The 22205-nt window shown below is 41.4% G+C and overlaps 1 protein-coding gene across 1 annotated transcript in view; it reads left to right on the forward strand.

Moving 5' to 3' along the window:
• grpr (gastrin-releasing peptide receptor) overlaps positions 1 to 22205 on the forward strand; it is a 61586-nt gene that overhangs the window by 11916 nt on the left and 27465 nt on the right. The window contains exon 2 of the mRNA XM_080203308.1: positions 12106 to 12457. Coding sequence (XP_080059434.1) covers positions 12106 to 12457 — 352 coding nt within the window. The remainder of the gene's footprint in view (positions 1 to 12105; positions 12458 to 22205) is intronic.

A 22205-nucleotide genomic window follows, 5' to 3' on the forward strand; every position in this document is an offset into this window, starting at 1 on the left:
CTTATATTCAAATGCTGGTATATCTTCAGGAAAATGGGAATTTTATCTACTACAAGAATGCACCCCTGACCTCAGCTAATATTCTAGGTCATTTGTGTTGGGAGGAATACATAGATAGATAGGGACAGAGGTTGGCAGTGGCAGCTCTCGAAACCGAGCAGTTATGTAATGTCTTTTCAACAGGGTGCTAAACAAAAGGGCCATGTCTGCCCTTTCAGGGTGGGTGCAAAAGATCCCATGCTATTTTAAAGAAGAACAGAGGAGTTTTCACTCATGTCCTGGCCAATAATTAACCCTCAAACAACACTTAAAGTAGATTATCTGATCACATTTCGCATCACTGTTTCTGGGACATTACTATAGCAAATTGGCTGCCAGATTTCTTGCATTATAACTAACTACACTTCAGGTGCAAAAAAATTGCATAACCGTATATACAAAATAAAGCCAGTCGCCTTCATGCTGGTTAAAAATCTACATATTAGACTTCAGTTTTGTGGGTTTTCTAACCACTTAACTTTTAACTTCCCGATCTCCAACTTACATGCTAACTCTGGATGTTTGAGATATTCATGCATCCCTGTTAATGAAGAACTGCTCTGTTACAAATAACATAGCTCAGTCCTTCCATTCTACTGCAATGTGCTCACCCATACAAGAGCATACAAGCACCCTTTTTGTCCTACAGGAAGTCCCAAATATAGCCAAGAACCAGCAGTTCAGCTCCTGAAGAATTTCCCTGACCAGATCACTGATGTTAGATCAGGCAGATGTCTTCACTTGCATGGGAAATATCTATTAGACATCAGAGATATCAAAAGTTCAGTTGTGATCTGCCCCTTTGGTTAATAGTGCCAGTGGCCTTGTGATCTGTCCTTTCAAACTTCAACTTCTGGTTTCAGGTTTCGATACACAATACTGCCAATTGTCCACTACAGCTATAACAATAAACAGCAACTTACATTTATACAGTGCCGCTAATGTAGAAAAAATAACTTACATAGATACTTCACAGGACTGTAATCAGGCAAGAGTTAAGACTTCTTGAGATTTAAGAATCAAAAAATATGATTTCAGGGCTGTTGGCTAAATACTTGGTCGAAAAGGTAACTTAAGTGAGTATCCTAAAGGATGTCAGAAATGTGGAGGAAATCCAGGGATTAGTTAGCTGAAAACACAATCATGCGCAATGGAACAAAAAGTGGAGGATCACCATACAAGAGGTTAGTGTTGGAGAAGAGATTTCTTGAAAGCTTGTAGAGCTAAAGAAGGTAGGGAAGAACAAAGTCATGAGGTGATTTGAACGTAAGATGAGAATTTTAAATTAGAGGCCTCGGGAGACCAGCAAAGTGATGTAAATGAGCAAGCATTGGGGCAATGGCTGACAATGACTTTGTGTATATCAGTGTACAAGCATTAAGCTTGGTCTGAACATTAATACTGGACTGGATTCCAGCAGTGAAGTGTGAGTGACAACCCTTGACATAAAGCCAGCATTTTATTGTTGAAGCAAGAACTTTTAACAAAATTGAAGTCAATGGCAATCAGGAAGGGAACTCTGCAGTGGCTGAATCATGGCTAATTCAAAGGAAGATAGTTGTAGCTGTTGGAGGTCAATTATCTCAGCCCCACGATAATGCTGCAGTCGTTCCTCAGGGCAGTGTTCCAGAACCAACCATCTTCGTCCCTCCATTATAAAGTCAGCAAAAGGGATGTTCAGTGATGATTGCACAGTGTTTAATTCAATTCACAAGAACTCAGATTATGTAGCAGTGTATATCTAGTAAGGTCCAGGTTTTGGACTGATAAGTGGTAAATAACAGGCGTGTCACATAAATTTTATATACACAACAAGAGAAAGCCTGACCACCCCATAACCTCTGATGATTTTGTTGACTATAAACTCAATTGGACCAACCATACAACCTTATAAGCACTAAGCACAACAGACAATGGGAATTCAATGGCAATTTTATGTCAGTTAGGTCATCTCCTAATTTCATAATACCCCTCTATCATGTGCAAGTCATAAGTCAGAGGCACTTGGATGTGCACAACTGCAATAAAAGTCAAGGTGGCACAGTGGTTAGCATTGCTGCCTCACAGTGCCGGAGACCTGGGTTCGATTCCCAGCTTGGGCGAATGTCTGTGTGGAGTCTGCACATTCTGTGTCTGCGTGGGTTTACTCTGGGCGCTCCGGTTTCCTCTCACAGTCCAAAGATATGCGGGTTAGGTGGATTGGCCACTCTAAATTGCCCCTTAGTGTCAGGGGAACTAGCTAGGGTAAATGCATGGGATTACAGGGATAGTGTCTGATGGGGATTGTGGATGGTGTGGATTCAATGGGCCAAATGGTCTCCTTTTGCACTGTAGGATCCTTTGAAATTAAAATCTATGAAATCTATAACCCAGAACAAATCATCCCACTTGATTGGCACCTTCATTCAGCAACTTAAACATTCATTCACTCCACCATTAGCACACTGTATCAGCAGTGTGTACCATCCACAAAATGTACTGCAGCAAGACTTTCTGGGCAGCACCTCCCAAACCCATGATCTCTGACATCTAGAAGGACAAGGACAGCATATGCATGGCAATGCCATTATCTCCAAATGATAATTCAAAGCACACACCATCCTGGTTTAAAAATATATCATTGCTCATCATTGCTGGGTCAGAATCTTAAACTCCCTGCCTAACTGTATTGGGGGAATACCTTCACCACAGGGACTGCAGCAGTTCAAGAAGAAGACCTACCACAAGCCTCCTAAGGTCAATGAGGGCTGGACAGTCAATGCAGGCATCATCATCCCCACATCCTAAAAATAAATAAAGTAAAATGGCATTGGGATTAGTTTACATCTTGTTATCTATCATTACTATGCAGTGACAGATAACAAGTGAGCATTTATCTTGAAGATTCCTTGATCAAAAAGCAAATGTGATTATAAATCAGATAAATCCTTCTTTCTTACTCAAAATCATCTTTCATACTCTACATACTCACTGCCTCATAATTCTGACACAGTTTGCCTTTGGCAAATTGCAGGGATACAAGGCAAGTACTACCTGAAAAAGAGTTATGAGCTGAAGGTGATAATAGATTCATTTGTTTCGGCTAATATTAATAAACTGTTTGAATCTTGAATTTTTATTTTGTGCATCATGACAAAATGTGAGCCCTTTGCTGAATATAATGCAGTTACTCGCTCACAGTTGTTAAGCTCAGATCGTGTACCTTGCCACTGGTAAAATATAAAATTACAAATAGATAATTCAGTGATCCCGGCACACTGCGCTACACACACTTTGAAGTTTGTGGAATGCTGATTGCAGCCGTCAGCCAATCGCCATTGGACAATACTATGCAAAACATCCATTTGTTTTCATTTCTGAATATATACAAACATGTTTTCCATGCCATTAAATCACTATACAGCATACTATGCTAGGCAAATCCAAACATGAGATTTAAAATCTGTCATATTAAAACAACCATGATATGTGAGAAGTAACATCTCAACAAATTTTACATTTCCCATTCCTTGCTTTAGTGGAAATATTTTAACTGATTCTCATAAATTAGTGGAAGAGGCAATTCATACATATGCGGGTGAATATTGCGCAGTATGATCCCAAGACCCATATATTCCCTGATGAGCATGATTGTACAGGAATACACCAGGAGAGAACAATATCAAACTTTTACCTTGCTTTGTTCTTCAAAAGAATGGTTGACAATTCTCATGAAATATACATAAGCAAATGTTCCAGCGCTGATCACATTGACTGCTATGATTCCTTATGAAAGTGGTGCACATCAGAAGCATTTCATTGGCTGTAAAGAGTTTTGGAACATCCTGAGGCTACGAGATGTGTTGTATAAATGCATCTTCTTTTGTTTACTCTCAAAGTTATTTGATGTTCTAAGGTGAATGCAACAAGGAAGATTATGCTTAAACTGATAATATTCGTTGAGGAGTTGATGGTGGATGAGGAAATAAAGTGGTACATATTGAATTTCCGAAAACCTTTGACAAGATACCACACAGGATACCATTAGAGAAGATAAAGGATATGAAATTAGGAAAGACTAGCAAATTAGATTAAAATCTGTTTGGAAATGATCAAAGGAAGAATGGGAATTAGAGGGCTTTTGAAATAGAAATGAGCTGCAGTGTCCTACAGAGTTCTGTTCTCAGTCTGCCTCAATTTAATTCATTAAACTCTAGGTGCAGTAAATAATTTCAAGGACCAAAGGTAATGTTGCTAAAATGATGGATGGGCACAAAAGTGGCAGAAAGCATTCAATGTCAGTAAACGTGAGGTGGCACATTTGTTAGAAAAATAATTATACTCTGAACAGGGAAAGAGTCTGATATGGAAGAGCAGAGGGACTTGGGGTTTCATATTCACCAGATATTAAAAGCAGCATCTGAAGTGGATAAGGTTTAAAAATGCTAATGGAAATCATAGTTTAAGGGCAAGAGGTTTCAAACATTAAAGCCAAAATGTAATGGTGGATCTATGTAATTCATAATGAGATTATATTTGCAGTACTGTGTGTTTTCCAGTTCCAAACTATAGAAAGAGTATTGTAGCAATAGAGCAGTTACAAATTCATTAAAATGTTGCCTGATATGAATTCTCAGGGCTACGAGGAGATTTGATAAAGGTGTTAAGATGCAGTAGATGAAGAAAAATTGAAGAATTGATTACGAGAGAGTACAGATTTAAATTGATTGGTAAATGAACCAGAGGTGGCATGAGGAAAAACATTTTTACACAATGAGTTATCAGGATTTTGAATGCACTGCCTGCATGTGGTGGGTACCAATTGAGTAGTAGCTTCAAAAGGGAATTGGATAACTCATTGAAAAGGGGAAATTTAGGTGCTACAGGGAGAGAGTTGGGGAATCAAGTCTAACTGGAATGCTCTTCAAAAAAAATGGCACAGACTTGATGGGCCAAGTGGTCTTCCTTCACAGTGTGCTATTTTATAATTCTATGAAATACAAATTGAAAAATTAGAACAGTTTTCATGAGAAAAGAAGAGATTAGTAAGTGTCTTTATCACAGTGTTTAATAATAGGAAAGCATGGGACAGTTTTTGGCTATTGTGGGGTCTACAGCAAGGAAACATAGATAAAAAAACAAAAGTGGATGTAAGAGATTTAGCACCGTGAGCAAGAGAAACATTTTTACAGGGAGGCTTGTGTGGCTGTGAAATACACTACCAGAATTAATGATTGGAATCAAGTTGTATTCACATTTAAGAATAAGTTAAATGGACGTTGATATGAAAGAGGTATAATGGGATATGGGAACAAGGTGGATCATGTGGTGAATAAGCACCAACACAAGCTGATTGGGCTTAAAGGTCTGTTTAAGTGTGTTAATATTTTTATAATTCTAAGTAATTCAATACAGTTTTGTACAAGTCATTGTACATCAATCTTACCAATAGAACCCTACAAAATCCCAATATTTCAATGGAATGAAATTACAACCATGACGACCTTTTCTGATGACCGATATCATTTTGTTACTTATTGCCTTCAGCCTCACTGCTTTGAAGACAAATATGTGATAAAAAGTAATTGGTTGATTTTTCTGTATATGCTGTATCATAACAGCGCAGCATCACAGAATAATGTTTCATGTAAATAATGTTCTGATGAAAATAATGTTGTAAGTTTTTAACATTTGCTTTAAAATGTCAATGCATTAGCGAAATAGCCAAATTTCTTGTATTGTTCATTTATTTATGAAGGTGTAAGATGTAAACAATTTTCTGTTTCGATTTTCTGTTGTTTTGTGCTGCTGATTAATCTAGTATAGAAGATGGGTTACAGACTTAAGTATATTGCCCACACTAATCTTTAGATGCAATCATTAGTCATCAGTAACATTCAGTTGAACAGATTAGATACGTCAACTGAATTAATCTTTCTTGTACCTTTCCATTTTAAGACAAATCAATATGAGCATGTTTCCTTGCAAAGAGTTGATTAATTGTAGCTTTATTATCAGTTTAGCAAAGGCTATCACTACAGATTATTTTTCAAAAGCATTACGGGAGACAAATCACTTTCCAGGTGTCAATTTTATCCCATGTATACGCTAACATGGAGAAATTTATGAAGTTTGCATTAACCAAGTATTTGTTCCACTGTTTTCTCAAAGTTCCTCTCTTGTAGAAGCTGTGTAGCCTACAGATGCAGTTCCCAGGATAATCACTAACAGTGCCTTAGAACATTTCCCAGACATGGAATCATAGTATTATTGAACCAGACAGCACAGGAGATCATTGTTCCAGCATGCCTTTGCCAGTTCTTTGAAAAAGCCCCACTCTCCCATACTTTCTCCAAAGTCCAGGATTTTTTCCCTTTCAAGTATTTATCCAATTGTCATTAAAAGTTACCAATGCACCTGCTTCAGGGTAGTTCATTCCAAGTCATTACAGCTCACAAAAATCTCTTCATCTCTGCTCTGGTTCTTTTGCCAATGATCTTAAATCAGTGTTCTTTGGCTGCCTACCATTCCGCCACTGGAAATAGTTACTCACTATTTACTCTCACCAAAATCCCTTAGAATTTTGAACAACTCTGTTAAATCTCTCTTTGATTTTCTGTTTGTCAAGGAAAACAATTCTAACTATTCTGTTATATCCACATATGATAGTGCATGTATGGTGCATAATAATGTCTCGTGTGAGAATAATAGAACCCTACAGTGCAGAAAGAGACCCTTCGGCCCATTGAGTCTGTACCGAACACAATCCCATCCGGGCCCTACCCCCATATCCCTACATATTATACCCACTAATCCCTCTAACCTACGCATCCCTGGACACTAAGGGGCAATTTCTTAGCATGGCCAATCAACCTAACCCGCACAGCTTTGGACTGTGGGAGAAAACTGAAGTACCTGGAAGAAACCCAAGCAGACATGAGGAGAATGTGCAAACTCCACACAGACAGTGACCTGAGCCGGGAATCGAACCCAGGACCCTGGAGCTGTGAAGCAGCAGTGCTAAGCACTGTGCTACCATGCCGCCCCATGGCACATTAGTGGATTGCATCAGGAAGCCCGGTTGTCACATAGCTAGTGATGTCCATGATAAGCATGTTTTTTACATGTGTAATAACATGAGAACAACATCCAAAACTAAACCAATAGATGTCTTGCAGGAGAAGGTGGGCAAGGAACAGGGACACGTGATTTAGAGATTGGAAGGCACAGAAGACAGGAATTAATATCACCCTTATCCAGGGAATTGGCTGTCACAGAGCATCAGTGAACAGGAAGGTTGTATCTCAGCACAAAGACTGCTGTTGTAAGACTTTAAGATTAACACTTCACGATTTGTTCAGAGGAGGCAGAAAAACACCAGAACGCTGAATCTATATGCCAGACTGTCCACCTTTTGGACACCAACAGAAGACATTTCTGAGTTAGCTTGTTACGAATGGCAACTTGTGTCGGATTTATAATACAGAAAACATCCTAAGTCATTTCACGGAGGCATAATCAAACAAATGGATACCGAGCCAAAGGAAATATTGTGGGTTGGATGAATTGGTCAAAGAGGCAGATTTTAAAGAGGAGCGAGAGGTCAGTCAAGGAAGGAATTGCAAAGCATGGGACTTAGCTGGCTGAAGAAGCATCTACCAATGGGATCGTGTGGTGGTATGCCACTGGATTAAAATACTGAAAACTGACTCTGTCACTGCACAAAGTATGATACAGATTTTTGTCTTGCACAACTGCAGAAGCACAGTCGCTGATATATTTTTTTCCAATCCTGTCACCTCCATGATATAGAACATCTTGTCCTGTCTGGATATAGGCACTTATGTGTACCTGCACATAGTACCAGCAGTAGAATATACATGATAATTATTCCAATATCATGAAAGCATGTGAGTAATAGTTTATAGGATGTGTTCGTGACACTACTCTTCTTGAGTAATTATGGAAAGTTCAGTTTTTCTAAGGAGAACAAAGACTTTCATCACAAACTTTTTTTTTTAAACTTCTTTTGTTAGTGGCTGATGAAACCCCAGACTCTCTTCTTCCTGCCAGAGTAGCCATGGAAACAAACATTTCCTTTGCTGCAACCACTCCACCTCAAAACCATGGCCACTGTTATGGGTTGGGGCTCATCTAGACTGTTAGGGCGAACGCCCAGAGGAATCCCATGACAAAGTGAAAGTCCATCACTGCCACAATGGGAAATAGTTTCAGGGCAGCATGGTAGCACAGTGGTTAGCACTGCTGCTTCACAGCTCCAGGGTCCTGGGTTCGATTCCCGGCTCAGGTCATTGCCTGTGTGGGGTATGCACATACTCCTCGTGTCTGCGTGGGTTTCCTCCAGGTGCTCCTGTTTCCTCCCACAGTCCAAAGATGTGCGGGTTAGGTTGATTGGCCATGCTAAGAAATTGCCCCTTCGTGTCCAGGGATGTGTAGGTTAGAGGGATTAGTGGGTATAATATGTAGGGATATGGGGGTAAGGCCTGGGTGGAATTGTGTTCAGTACAGACTCGATGGGCCGAAGGGCCTCTTTCTGTACTGTAGGGTTCTATGATCTATGATCTAAGGCAGCTGCTGCATCAACAGCATGGGCTGCCTACCATCTCAAAAGAGTGATAGAGTTTCAATGAATGAAAACAATATTCCTTAATGATCTGAACCAATCTGAACTTATCATACAAACACTCAAACATATGAACAAGGAACTGAGGCAAGTCATTTAGTCCCTTGAGTCTATTCTGCCATTTAATAAGATCATGGCTGATCTGATAGTAACCTCTAATCTGCAAGCTGCCTACATCTATCACCCCTAACTTAACAAAAATCGATCCACCTCTGCCTTAAAAATATTCAAAGACACTGCTTCCATCGCCTTTTCTGAAAGAGTTCTAAACACTCAGATACTCCGAGCGAAACAATCATCTCCATTTTAAATGGCCGGCCCCTTTATCTTTAAGCAGTGACCCTTAGTTCCAGATTCTCCCACAAGAGGAAACACTCTCTCCACATCCACCCTTGGTCAATACCCTATAGCATCTTATATATTTCAATCAAGGGAAGGAAATAAATAACTTGCATTGATATAGACTCTTTAAGAGCATGGGATGTCAGAAATGAACTTTAAAGTATTTTGTTATCAGCAGTCAAGTGTTGGCATGCAAGAATGCCAATCAACTGTCAAACACCAAGGTATTACCAACAGCAATTAAATAAATGTGTTAGTTGAAACAGAACTGTGCCTGCTACAATATCTTTTGCATCCACCTGGCTTAAAGTCTTATCAGAAAGATAGCAACCTTCTCAGCTAGCTGAGATTATGTGCTGCAGTCTCTGAGTGGGGCTTAAACCCAAGACCTGCTAACTCGGAGATTAAAATGTTATCGCTAAGCCAAGCCTGACACCTTTTCCATTTATGATCTACTCTGATACTTCATCATTGATTCCTGGGATGGCAGGATTCAAAGAATCCCTACCACGCAGAATAAGGTCATTTGGCACATCAAGTTTGCACTGACTCTCTGACAGAACATCTTACCCAGACCCTATCCATGTATCCTCACATATTCATCCTGCTAATTCCCCCTGACCTACACATCAATCTAATTTGCATATCTTTGGATTGTGGTAAGAAACCAGAGCACCTGAAGGAAACCCACGCAGACATGCAACCTCCACACAGTCACCCAGGATTGTGATTGAACCTGGGTCTCTGGCACTGCGAGGCAGCAGTGCTAACCAGTGTGCCACCCATTGTCACGTAAGGACAGATTGTATCAATTGGGCCTATGTTCTCTGGAATTGAGAGGGGATCTAATTGAAATGTATAAAATTCTGACAGAGCTGGACAGACAGAATGCAGGGATGTTGTTTCCTCTAGATGGGGTTCCAGAACAAGGGGCCACAGTCTCACAATATAGGGTTTGTCATTTAGCACTGACAGAGGGAGAAATGTCTTCACTCAGAGTGACAAACCTGTGGAATTCTCTACCACAGAAGGCTGTGGAGGCCAAGTCATTGAATATATTTAAGAAGGAAACACAGATGATTTCTTAACCGTAAAGGCATCAAATGGTATGAGGTGGGAGCACTGGAGCGTGGCCTTGATCATGTTAAATCGCAGATCCGGCTTGAGAGACCATTCTGCTTCTATTCTCTATGTTTCACAGTGCTTTTCCTGGTTAGCATGATGCTTTATTTGGAACGTGTGGCTTGAAAAATCCTCATTGATTGTTGCCTTTACAAATCTATTTGGCCATATATATTGTCAATTTCAGCTCTCTAATGGAATCATGTATATGCTTTGTCCACAGTAACTTTTATTGCTTACTTATGATAATGTCTGCATCTGCCTGCCCGATCATTCTGATCAGCGTTCACAAAAGTGTCTTCGTCCATGTGAAGGGCTGCTTCACACTTTTCAATGTTTGCTTACATATGTTACTGAAGATCAGACAGGTTTCGGGGTACATTCATTGAACGTTCAATGCTATTTTGAACATCTTCTGTTCTCTGTCCTGACATTCCTTAAACGAGCAATGTGAAGGCGACATGACGTAGGAGCAGAAGTGGACTATTCAACTCATCGAGCCTGCTTCATCATGTGCTGAGATTGTGACTGATCTGATAATCCTCAATTCCACTTTCCCGCCTTATCCTTGTAACTCTCGATTCCCTTACTGATTATAATGATGCAGACATATAGCCTGAGGAAGTTGGCAAAGAATGTTCTGGGTCCCTAAAACAGACTTTTCTTTGCACATTATTGCATCTCTGTCACAGCTAGACTTGTCCATTGTACATGTTAATTCCAGTTAAATGGTTTGATCGATGCTTCATGAGTGGGTCAATGCATTTATTGCTATAGCATTTTAATAGGTTAATCAGTGTTACAACCACATCAATCTTGCAGGGATCAGAAGATTGCTTTCTTGTGAAGATGTGATAAGTGTGCAGTACTTTAATACGAATTTCATATACAGATACCATCCTCCTCTGACTATTTAATTGCTGTTTCAATAAAAACATCAGTGCATCATTAACTCTGTAGAGAACCTCTTATAGTGGTTTCAGCAACACATCAATGCACAGCAGAACCCTTTATAAAGCACTGACTTGGACCGAAATGGAAAATATGCTGCAGGGGATGTTTGATTTTTCCCTTCTCAGATACATATGAGCCCTCAGAGTACACATCAGAGATGGCAGATCTAGCGCACAACTTACTCTGTGTTGAAAAGATGAAATTTGGATTCGTGCTTTGAGTGGGAATGCCAACAATTCTGCTTCTGTTGGAGAAACTCAGCAGGTCTGACAGCATCTGTCGAGAGAGAGAACAGAGACAATGTTGAGTCTGGATGATCCTGCGTCACAGTTCTGACAAAGGGTCATTCTGACTTGAACCATTGGCTCGATTTTCTCTTTCTCTTCATAGCTGCTGCCAGACATTTTGGGATGAATTTTCCCATCCCATCTGGCACAGGAATCGGAGCGGGTGAGGGGCAGACCATGGAAAAGTCCACTGACCTTGGGCAGGATTTTCCAATTTTGGGGCAAACAGAAATTCCCACCCATTGAGTTTCTCCAGCATTTTCTGTTTTTATTTCCGATTCCAGCATCCACAGTATTTTGCCTTTATCCTGCTTTTGTTGTTAGCTTTGGAGTGCTGTACCTGCTGCTCACTTCCTCAATTTTCTAAGAAGTCTCACGACATCAGGTTAAAGTCTAACAGATTTATTTGGAATCATGAGCTTTTGGAGCACTGCTCCTTCATTAGGTGTTGTGAGATTTCTTACTATGCCCACTCCAGTCCAACACCGGAATCTGTACCTCAACTTTCTAATACTTGGGTATCCAGAGATTGTGGGGGTAGGGGGGGACTGAATGTACAATTACAGACTAAGAGAAAGCACTAATTTGGGAGTAATTACATTGATGTTAAGCAAAAGTGATCACCTCAGATTATTCACATTGGGCTGCACTGAATACATATATATTGTAATTTATTTGTGTAATTATTCCAATCTGCCATCAGTATTACTACATACTATTCATTTATTCATCTTGCAGGTATAAAGCTATAGTCAGACCCATGGACATCCAGACCACCAATGCCCTGATGAAAATTTGTGTGAAAGCAGCCCTTATCTGGGTGTTTTCAATGCTGCTGGCTGTTCCTGATGCTGTATTCTCTGATCTGCGTTCCTTCTACGACCCCCATATCAATAAAACATTTAAGGCATGTGCCCCATACCCGCATGGCGATGAGCTGCATCCTAAAATCCACTCCACGGCATCCTTCCTGATTCTCTACGTCATCCCACTCTTCATCATATCCGTGTACTATTTCCACATTGCCAAGAACTTGATCAGGAGTGCTTACAACATTCCAGCAGAGGGCAATCAGCACATTTTGAGACAGGTAAGCTCACAGATTTCAGACTGATGAACTCCAGAGGTGATGGTACTGTATTATAATGTGATGAAGGCCACTTCGAATCAACACTGCGAGCATGAAAGCCTGCTTGAAATCAATCATTACAGCCGAACAAATCAATTTCCATTCACTGCACTGTAAAACATAATGATCACGGCGAGTACCAATCCAGCTTACAATTAACATTTTAGACTAGAATCCTTCATGTGAACTTAAAGGATGCTCATGCTCGGAGTGATGTTTCTAATGTATTCAAATACTGGGGGCAATTCTCCCCCAAAAATTCTAAGTGTCAAACAGACATAAAGATGAATTAATCATGCTGGGTTTTTTTTCCTGTGGGATTTACAAAAGAATCTCCCACATTCTGGGCCCAATTTTACCATTTTGATTCTAAGTGCTGAATCTGGGCGCAATTCAGATTGGAAGCCTGTTCCCAGGCATCCTCATACACACTTAGCCTGAAAACAAATCGTGAGTCTGAATTACGCTGTGCGTGGGGCTTATCGCAGCCGAAACACTGCTGCTCCGATCAGAGCCTTCAACTGCGCGGGTGCAGTGAGAAAAAAACTAGAAAAGCGCTCCCCTGTCACATCACTCCTGGGCCGCAAAAAGCAGATAAAGCGGTCCTGGAGCAAAAGAGTGGGAGTGATGGCCCCCGCAGACATTGCCCCCCTTATCACCCACCCCCCTGCAATCCAGACCGATCGCAATCCCCTGCCCCCACTTTCCCTCCCTATCCATCACCTACAGAGTGGCAGTGGATTCCCCCTGCCCCTGCCTCCCCCCCCCCCCCCCCCCCCCCCACCCAACCAGAGATCTCTGGCGTCCCTCCTCCCCTCTCCCCCCAACCAGAGAGTGATCTGGTCCTCTTCTTCCCCTCCCACCCCCACCAGAGATTGATCGGGCCTCCCCTCCCCCTCCACCCCCAGAGATATATCTGACCCGTCTCCTCCTCCCTCCCCCAGCAGAGAATGATCTGGCCTCCCTCCCTCCTCCTCCTCCCCCCCTCCCCCCCCCCCCCCCCCCCCCCACCACAATCGGGCCCCAACCTACCATCAGGCCTCACACTCTTGGCACTGCCCCATGCCCGATGAACAGTGCCAAGGTGCCCCTAGGCATTTGCACTTTGCCCCTTGGGCAATGTCAGGGGCTCAGGCTGGACACTGCCAAGGTGGCAATGCCTGGGGGGGGCGGGGGGTACCCCAACTCTCTGGGGGGCCTCAATTGCCTCCCTTTCACTCCAGCAGGGTGAGGCTGCCAGCTCCCTGTTAGTGGGGAGCTACTGTAAACCCTGTTGGAGTGAAATACACCTGGTGGGGTGGGGAAAGGCTAGCAGGCCTAGAGACTTCAGTACCAGGCTTACTAATGAAATTTATATTATATGCAAATCATTGCCTGCATATGTAATGCAGCTCTGCACCAATTTCCAATGCAGAACTGATGGTGCCAGAAATCTGGTGCTGGGAGACAGGCTCAGGGCCAGACACCCAGTACAGGTCGCACAAGTCGGGTGTCAGCTGAATCTCCTGGCCCGCTGTGCGACCATCTTTAGCCAGAAATGGCGAGTAGGTGATGAATTCCAATAGCACCACCCAAGACAATTAAAGCAACCCACTCGATTGCAACCCCATGCACCATCTCAAACATTCACTCTCTTCCCCCACTGACACACAGTAACAACAGTGTGTACCATCTACAAGATGCACTGCAGTAACCCAGCAAGGATTCTTCGAAACCTTTGACCGTTGCCACTCAGAAGGACAAGGCCATTGGAAATATTATGTCATTCCTTTACTGTCATTATGTTGACTAGTTGGAACTGTCTCCCTTGTAGCACTGTGGGTGTATCTACACCACAAGGACTGTAATGGTTTAAGAAGCTCACCACCATCCTTACAAAGGCAATTAGGGGATGGGCAATAAATACAAGTCTTGCCATGGATGTTCAAATCATTTGAAGGAATAAATAAAATATTAAAGGGGGAGAAGTCTGCTGGAAAAGTTCCTTGCCTGCAACTAGTAGAATGCGGTGTATTCACGAAGAATGGTGCATTTCTATTCTGCAGTTGGAAGGATGGTTAGAATGGCCTCCCACATTATATAGTGCACAGCACGCCACTCGAAGATTTTCTGGCATATCTATTGGTGAGGAGTCAACTTCACTTGTCTAATATCCAACGAGTGATTGTCCTCCTAAGTGTGGACAATCCCTTTGGGATTGAAATAGCTCCAACATGTACATACTGGCAATGCACTTGTGAATTGGCTGCTTGAAAGAAGCCATTCCATGCTGTTGTTTCCTACACTGCAACAGTTACTACACTTCAAAAGCTGCTGAAAGAGCAAGAGAAGACTTGATTGAAACACACCCAACCCTGGGGAGTCTTGACAGGGTGGATGTTAAGAGGATGTTGCCTCCTGTGGGAGAATCTAAATTGACCATAGATGCATAGGTTAGAGGGATTAGTGGGTAAAATAAGTAGGAACATGGGGGTAGGGCCTGGGTGGGATTGTGGTCGGTGCAGACTCGATGGGCCGAAGGGCCTCTTTCTGTACTGTAGGGTTTCTATGTGTGTGTGAATCTAGAACCAAGGGTCACTGTTTAAAAATAAGGGGTTGCCCATTTCGAACAGAGATGAGGTAAAATTATTTTTCTGAGTGTTTAGAACTCTCCTCCTGAAAAGGTGATGGAAGCAGAGCCTTTGAATATCTTGTAGATGGAGATGGGCATATTCTTTGTAAGGATGGGGGTGATCAGTCACCAAGAGTAAGTGGGATGCAGACTTGAGGTTACTATCAGATCAGCAACCATCTTACTCAATGGCATAGCAGGCTCCAGGGGCTGAATTACTAACTGCTGCTCGTTATTCAATGTTGATTAAAATAATTAATTGCCTGTGAAGTGCTTTCTAATGTCCAGCGATTGTGGAGCGTATTACAATAATGCCAGTCTTTCTTTTCTTTTTATTGTCGATGACTGCTTTGCTAGACGGCTTAATAATGGGAGAGGGTAGCCAATTGGTGCAACAGCGATTCCACCCGTTTGGCTCCCAAACACTCTTGTGCCAGTCTTGTAATTGTTAGGGTGGCTATAGATGGACATGCAATTGGAAGCTCTTCAGTGTTTTATACTGATAAACAATGTGGCTTTAATGAGTTAGCTTTAAATAGTGCCATAGCGTACACTTGGGGATTGCGCAACTATGGACTTGTGAACCTGTGTTAAAGCTCATAAAAATCACAGAAACCTTACAGTGCAGAAGGAGGCCACTTGGCTCATCAGGTCTGCACTGAAAACAATCCCATCCAGGCACCACCCCCATGATGCCACACATTTACTCCACTAATCCCTCTAACCTCTGCATCCCAGGACACTAAGGAGCAATTTAGCATGGCCAATTAACCCAACCTGCACATCTTTGGATTGTGGGAGGAAACCGGAGCACTCAAAGGAAACCCACACAGACACAGGGAGAGTATGCAAACTCCACACAGACAGTGATCCAACACCAGAATCAAACGCAGGTCCCTGGAGCTGTGAGGCAGCAGTGCTAACCACGAGCCACTCTCTGGATTTGGAGAGATAAGCTCTGCCCTTATGTGGAGAGAGCATGCATTCCATTTTGGACAAACTGAAACTGTACAGGCATAGATTTCTCAATAGTTTGTTTCCAACACTCCAAATGGATTCCAGGATTCTATGTGTCAGATCAAAACAAATTGGAGGCATGCATGGGATGCTTGTTGTGGGGGGGTGGGGGGGAGGGGTGTGTGATGGGAGGGAGTGGTGCAGAGAAATGAGCAAGACTTCCCTTTGTGTATCCACATTATAATATCACCTGCACTACACATAATTGCGTGAACTGGGTTAGCCCCTTGCTACAAATCTCTTCAGTTTATTTCTATTGAAATTACTGGAACCGGAAATCAGGAGAGATTTTAAAAAAATTAGTTCATCTGACATATCCCTTTTACACTATCGCCCAATATCAAAATAACCCCTGATCTGTTTTTAAATTGTAAGTAACAGTGTGTATTGCAAAGGTGTACAAATTTAAACCACAATCAAATAAATGATGCACCAAAAAGGAATTAGCAAAAGAAAATCTAAAGTTGACAAAATATTTCTAAGTGTGATGACTGGAGATCATCAAAAGTCAGAGCAGGGAAATTGGAGGATTATTTTTAAGCTATGACCTGTGAAGAGAATTATGGAATACTGGCACTGCAGTGGTCTAAATATTAATAATGAATTCAGCACTTCGGTAACATTTTTAGATGTTCTTCTGACTAGTGCTAGTAAGAAAGCCATGAATTAGGAAGACTGGGTTATAGATTAGCCACTGAAGAGAATAAAATTGCTGGACTATGGGGAAAGGGCAGGAGAGTGCGACTAGTTGAGAGCTTCTATGAAGATCTGCTATGGACCCGAGGTCAAGTGGCATATGGTGATGTAACTATTTATGAATCTATGATTTTATGGAGACAAAGAGGGAGGAAGTGTGGAATGGGACATGTAGAGAACAAGCTTGTTGGTGAGATCTCATCTGTAGGGAACATACTCATTTTTGGATCCTATCGCATGGTAGGTTGTTGCATAAGATTAAATCTCAGGGGATCCTGGGTGAGGTAGCTAAACGGATACAAAATTGGCTTGATGACAGAAGACAGAAGTTGGTTATAGAGGGTTGCTTTTCAATCTGGAGACCTGTGACCAGCGACGTGCCTCAGTCCTGGGTCCACTGTTATTTGTCAGTTATATGAGAATATAGGAGGCATGGTTAGTAAGTTTGGAGATGACCCCAAAATTGGTGGCATATTGGACGTGAAGGTTAACTCAGATTGCAAAGGGATCTTGATCAATTGGGCCAGTGGGATGATGAATGGCAGATGGAGATTAATTTAGATAAATGCGAAGTATGCATTTTGGTAGATTGAACCAGGGCAAGACTTACTCAATTAGTGATAGGGCTTTGGGGAGAGTTACAGAACAAAGAGATCTAGGGGTACAGATTCATAGCTTCTTGAAAGTGGAGGCACAGGTGGACAGAGTGGTGAAGAAGGCATTTGGCATGCTTGGTTTCATTGGTCAGAACATTGAATACAGGAGGTTGGGATGTCTTGTTGAAGTTGTACAAGACATTGGTAAGGCCACACTTGGAATACTGTGTACAGTTCGGGTTACCCTATTATAGAAAAGATATTATTAAACTAGAAAGAGATTTACTAGTATGCTACTGGGATTTGATAGTTTGAGTTATAAGGAGAGGCTGGATAGACTAGAACCTTTTTTTCTGGATCATCGAAGGCTGAGGAGTGATCTTATAGAGGGGCATAGATCAGCTGGATAGTCAATATCTTTTCCCAAAGGTAGGGGAGTCTAAAACTAGAAAGCACAGGTTTAAGGTGAAAGGGAAGAGATACAAAAGGGTTCAAAGGGGCAATTTTTTCACACAGAGGGTGATGAGTGTCTGGAACAAACTGCCAGACGTAGTAGCAAAGGCGGTACCAATTTTGTCTTTTAAAAAGCTTTTAGACAATTACACGGGTAAAATGGGGAAAGAGGGATATGGGCCAAATGCGGACAATTCGGATTAACTTAGGGTTTAAAACAAAAGGGCAGCATGGACAATTGGGCCAAACAGCCTGATTCCTTGCTGTAAACCTCTATCACTCTAATTCAAACTCAAATCCAACCCAGTTTATTTTGGTAAAAATCTCTGCTGGCTAAGAGTTTGGATAGTTTCAATTCAGATCCTGGTGAATGTGAGCCCACAGTCATGAAGCTGCCCACAATTTGGCTTAAATTGGAGATGTTACATTGAAATCACAGGATAGCTTATGCATAAAATTGAAAACCGTGATTAGTGATGCAGCAAAGAAGATCGGATTCATGTACAAGTCCTCTTGTTCGTTATTCCAGGTTTCACTTTTACTAATATCAATATTAAAATGGCCAATAAAGAAACTTCATATGACTTATTACTGCAATTGTAAGGTCATCCGATGCAGTCACATCTCCACAATTGTTCAAAAATCACATCTGAGATCTGACCATGAATAAATTGACCAAATTTAACCAGTCATTTCTTCTCCTGATCCAGGAAAAGAACATTTAGCAGAAATCTGAGCTTTCCCAGTTGTCCCATTACTCGGTCACAATTGTTGAAACCATGTTTAATGTTGAACTTTAAATGGTTTTCCTTCATGACTGCAAGCTTTGGGCCCAGTTAACTAGATTATATGCGAATGTATGGAATGAAACGGATTAACAAGACTGCAATTGAAATAAATGGTGCTGACACACAGATACAAAACTTGTCCATGGAGAGCAATAAAATACAATCCAAACATTCTGTTCTGAGTCAAGAATATAATACTTGAGCTGTGTATCACTAAAATTTCACAATGCAGCAAAGATTCTTGATGTGCCATACCACAGTGAATTCTAATGGCAATAACAAACGTCCAAGATTATTATCTCACTGGAGCAATAGATTCCTTCAGGAATGCACAGCACACTCCCTCATAAAGTACCTTTCATGAGCATATTTGTATAAGAAAGACTTGGTGTGTGAGAAGTCACATGTTCCATTAAGCTTTACAGCAATGCCCAATACAGCACTCAGTAGGCAACAGGCCAGTGAGTTTAGGAAGTGCTGATTTCAGCATTTAATGCAACAGAAATTTCAAGATTACTGTCTTAAAACTACATTGGAGAGTGCTGGTAAAGTCTGGGGAGTGCAGTGAACAAATATTTTGTGTGCTTTGCATGTGAATCACCATTTATTCAAATATCCAAGGCAGCAAGGTTGTAAATCTGCAAAATACCACTTTTATAGTTTGAAATCTGGTGACGTTTACAAGAGCTGTCATTTGTTAAGAATGTGTGGAATAAGGTAAAGCTCATATTAATCATGCCTCTCAGAAACATCTCAAAGTGCGTCACATCCAGTAAAGCAACTAGCATGAGATGGTGCACTGACAACTGGTATGTTGAAAAAACATGGGAGCTCATTTATAGCAGGCGTCCTACAGAAAGTGATGAAATCAATGATAAGTCTAGTTGAAGAAGGAATGTGTCTGGTTTACTGGAAGTATTTCTTTCTCTTTCTTAATGTCCCATAGGGCATTTAGTATCTAACTGAAACATAGAAAATAGGAGCAGGAGTAGGCCATTCAGCTCTTCAAACCTACTCCACCTTCATTATGATCTTGGCTGATCATCCAACTCAATATCCTGATCTCACCTTCCCCTCATATCCTTTGATTTTCTCTGCCCCAAGAGCGACACCTAACACTTTCTTGAAAACATGCAATGCTTTTGGTCTCAACTGTTTCCTGTGGTAATGAATTCCATAGGTTTACTTGTGTGAAGAAATTTCTCCTCACCTCAGTCCTAAAGGGTTTACCCCGTATTCTTAGACTATGTCTCCTGGTTCTGATGCAGTAACCATCGGGAACATCCTTCCTGCACCTACCCTGTCTAGTCCTGTTAGAATTGTTGGTTTCTGTGAGATCCACCCTCATTCTTCAGAACTCCAGCAAACATAGTCCTAACTGACTCAATCTCTCTTCGTGCATCAGTCCCACCATCCCAGGAATCAGTCTGGGAAACCTTCTCTGCACTCCCTCTTGAGCGAGAACATCCTTCCTGAGATAAGGAGACCATAACTGCACACAGTGGCCTCACCAAATCCCTGTTTAATTGCAGCAAGATATCCCTGCTCCTATTACTCAAATAGTTTCACAATTCTTATTCTCATTCTCGCAATGAAGGTAAAGGTTCTCCTTTACTACCTGCTGCACCTGCATGTTTATCTTCAGCATCTGGTGTACGAGGACACCCAGGTCTCATTGCACATTGCCTTCTCTTAATTTATAGCTATTCAGAAAATAGTCTGTCTTCCTGTTTTTGCTACCCAAGTGGATAACCTCATATTTATCCACATTATACTGCGTCTGCCATGCTTTCACCCACTTACTCAACTTGTTCAATTCACACTGAAGCATCTCTGCAATTTACCATCCCGCCTCACTTCATGTCATCTACAAATTTGGAGATATTACATTTGGTTCCCTCATCTAAATCATTAATGTATTTTGTGAATAGATGGGGTCCTAGCACTAATCCCTGCAATATCTTACCAGTCACTGCCTACCATTTGGAAAATGACTCGTTTATTCCTACTCTGTTTCCTGTCTGCCAATCCATCTCAGTAGACTATCCCCGATCCCATGTGCTTTAACATGCTAATTTCTTATATGGGACTTTGTTGAAAGCCTTCTGAAAACCCAGATAAACCACACCCACTGGCTCACCCTCATCAACTCCACTAGTTATATCCTGAAGAATTCCAGTAGACTTGTCAATTATGATTCCCCTTTTGTGAATCCATACTGACCCTGTTCAATCCTGCCACTGTTTTGAGTGTTTCACTATAAAATACTTGATAATGGCTTCTAGAATTTTTCCTAGTATTGATGTCAGGCTTACTGGTCTATAATTCCCCGCTTTCTCTCTGCCTCACTTTTTAAATTGTGGGGTTATGTTAGCCACCTTCCAATGTGTAGAAACTGTTCCAGAATCTATAGAATCTTGGAAGATGACCACCGATGCATCCTCTATTTCTGGGGCCACTTCTTAAGTACTCTGAGATGTATGTTATTAGGCCCTGGGGATTTATCAGCCTTAAATCCCACCAATTTCCCCAACACTATTTCTCTACTAATACTAATCTCCTTCAGTTCCTCCTTCTCACTAAATCCTGTGTTCCCCAATATTTCTGAAATGTTATTTGTTCCTCCTTCATGAAGCCAGAACCAAAGTATGTGCTTAGTTGGTCAGCTATTTCTTTGTTTCCCATTATAAATTCCCCTGTTTCTGACTGTAAGGCACTTGGATTTGTCTTCATCAATCTTTTTCTCTTCACATAATTGTAGAAACTTTTACAGTCAATTTTTATTCCTCTGTCTCCTCCTTGTTAATCAATCCCTTGCTCCTCCTTTGCTGAATTCTAAATTGCTCCCAATCCTCAGGTCTGTTTTTTTTCCAGCCAATTTGTATGCCTCTTCCTTGGATCTAATACTATCTCTAATTTCCCTTGTAAGCTATGGTTTGGCCATCTTTCCAGTTTTACTTTTGCGCCAGACAAGAATAAACAATTTTTGCATTTCACCCATGCACTCTTTGAATGTTTGCCATTGCTTATCCACTTCAGCCCTTTAAATAACATTTCCCAATCCATCATAAAGCTGAGCCACTTAAATGGGCAAAGTTGGAGAAATAATGACTTTAATTTAGTTTTGACTTTGTAATGACTTTACTTCATTTTTTTTCTCCCATTCTTTAGTTCCCATCCAATTAAGATGGTGCATAAATTCTTGATCCTACATTTGTGTCATTGACTTTCTGTGAATATCCTCCAGGAAGCGCTCTAGAGTGAGCTCTGATTGTCCCACAACATTCTATTTAGTACCTTTCTTAAAATAAATCATTACTAACTTTTCTGTTCCTATGACTTTGCTCCTTCAGTAGCTTCAACGAAATGGGGACCCTCATGTTACTCATAGCCAGCAATCTCTGGGAACTGGAGCCTCTGAGGAGCTGGTTGTAGCAGTGATGGGTCAGTGGTCTCTGTCGGGATGGTTATATTAGTTGGGATGGTGGGTAGGATGCAAACATGCTAACATCCTACAAGAGGGCAATTCATTTACAAATGGGAAAGCA

Source organism: Carcharhinus amblyrhynchos, chromosome 15 (genome assembly GCF_965287045.1).
Source record: "Carcharhinus amblyrhynchos chromosome 15, sCarAmb.v2.hapA, whole genome shotgun sequence".
Lineage (NCBI taxonomy): Eukaryota > Metazoa > Chordata > Chondrichthyes > Carcharhiniformes > Carcharhinidae > Carcharhinus > Carcharhinus amblyrhynchos.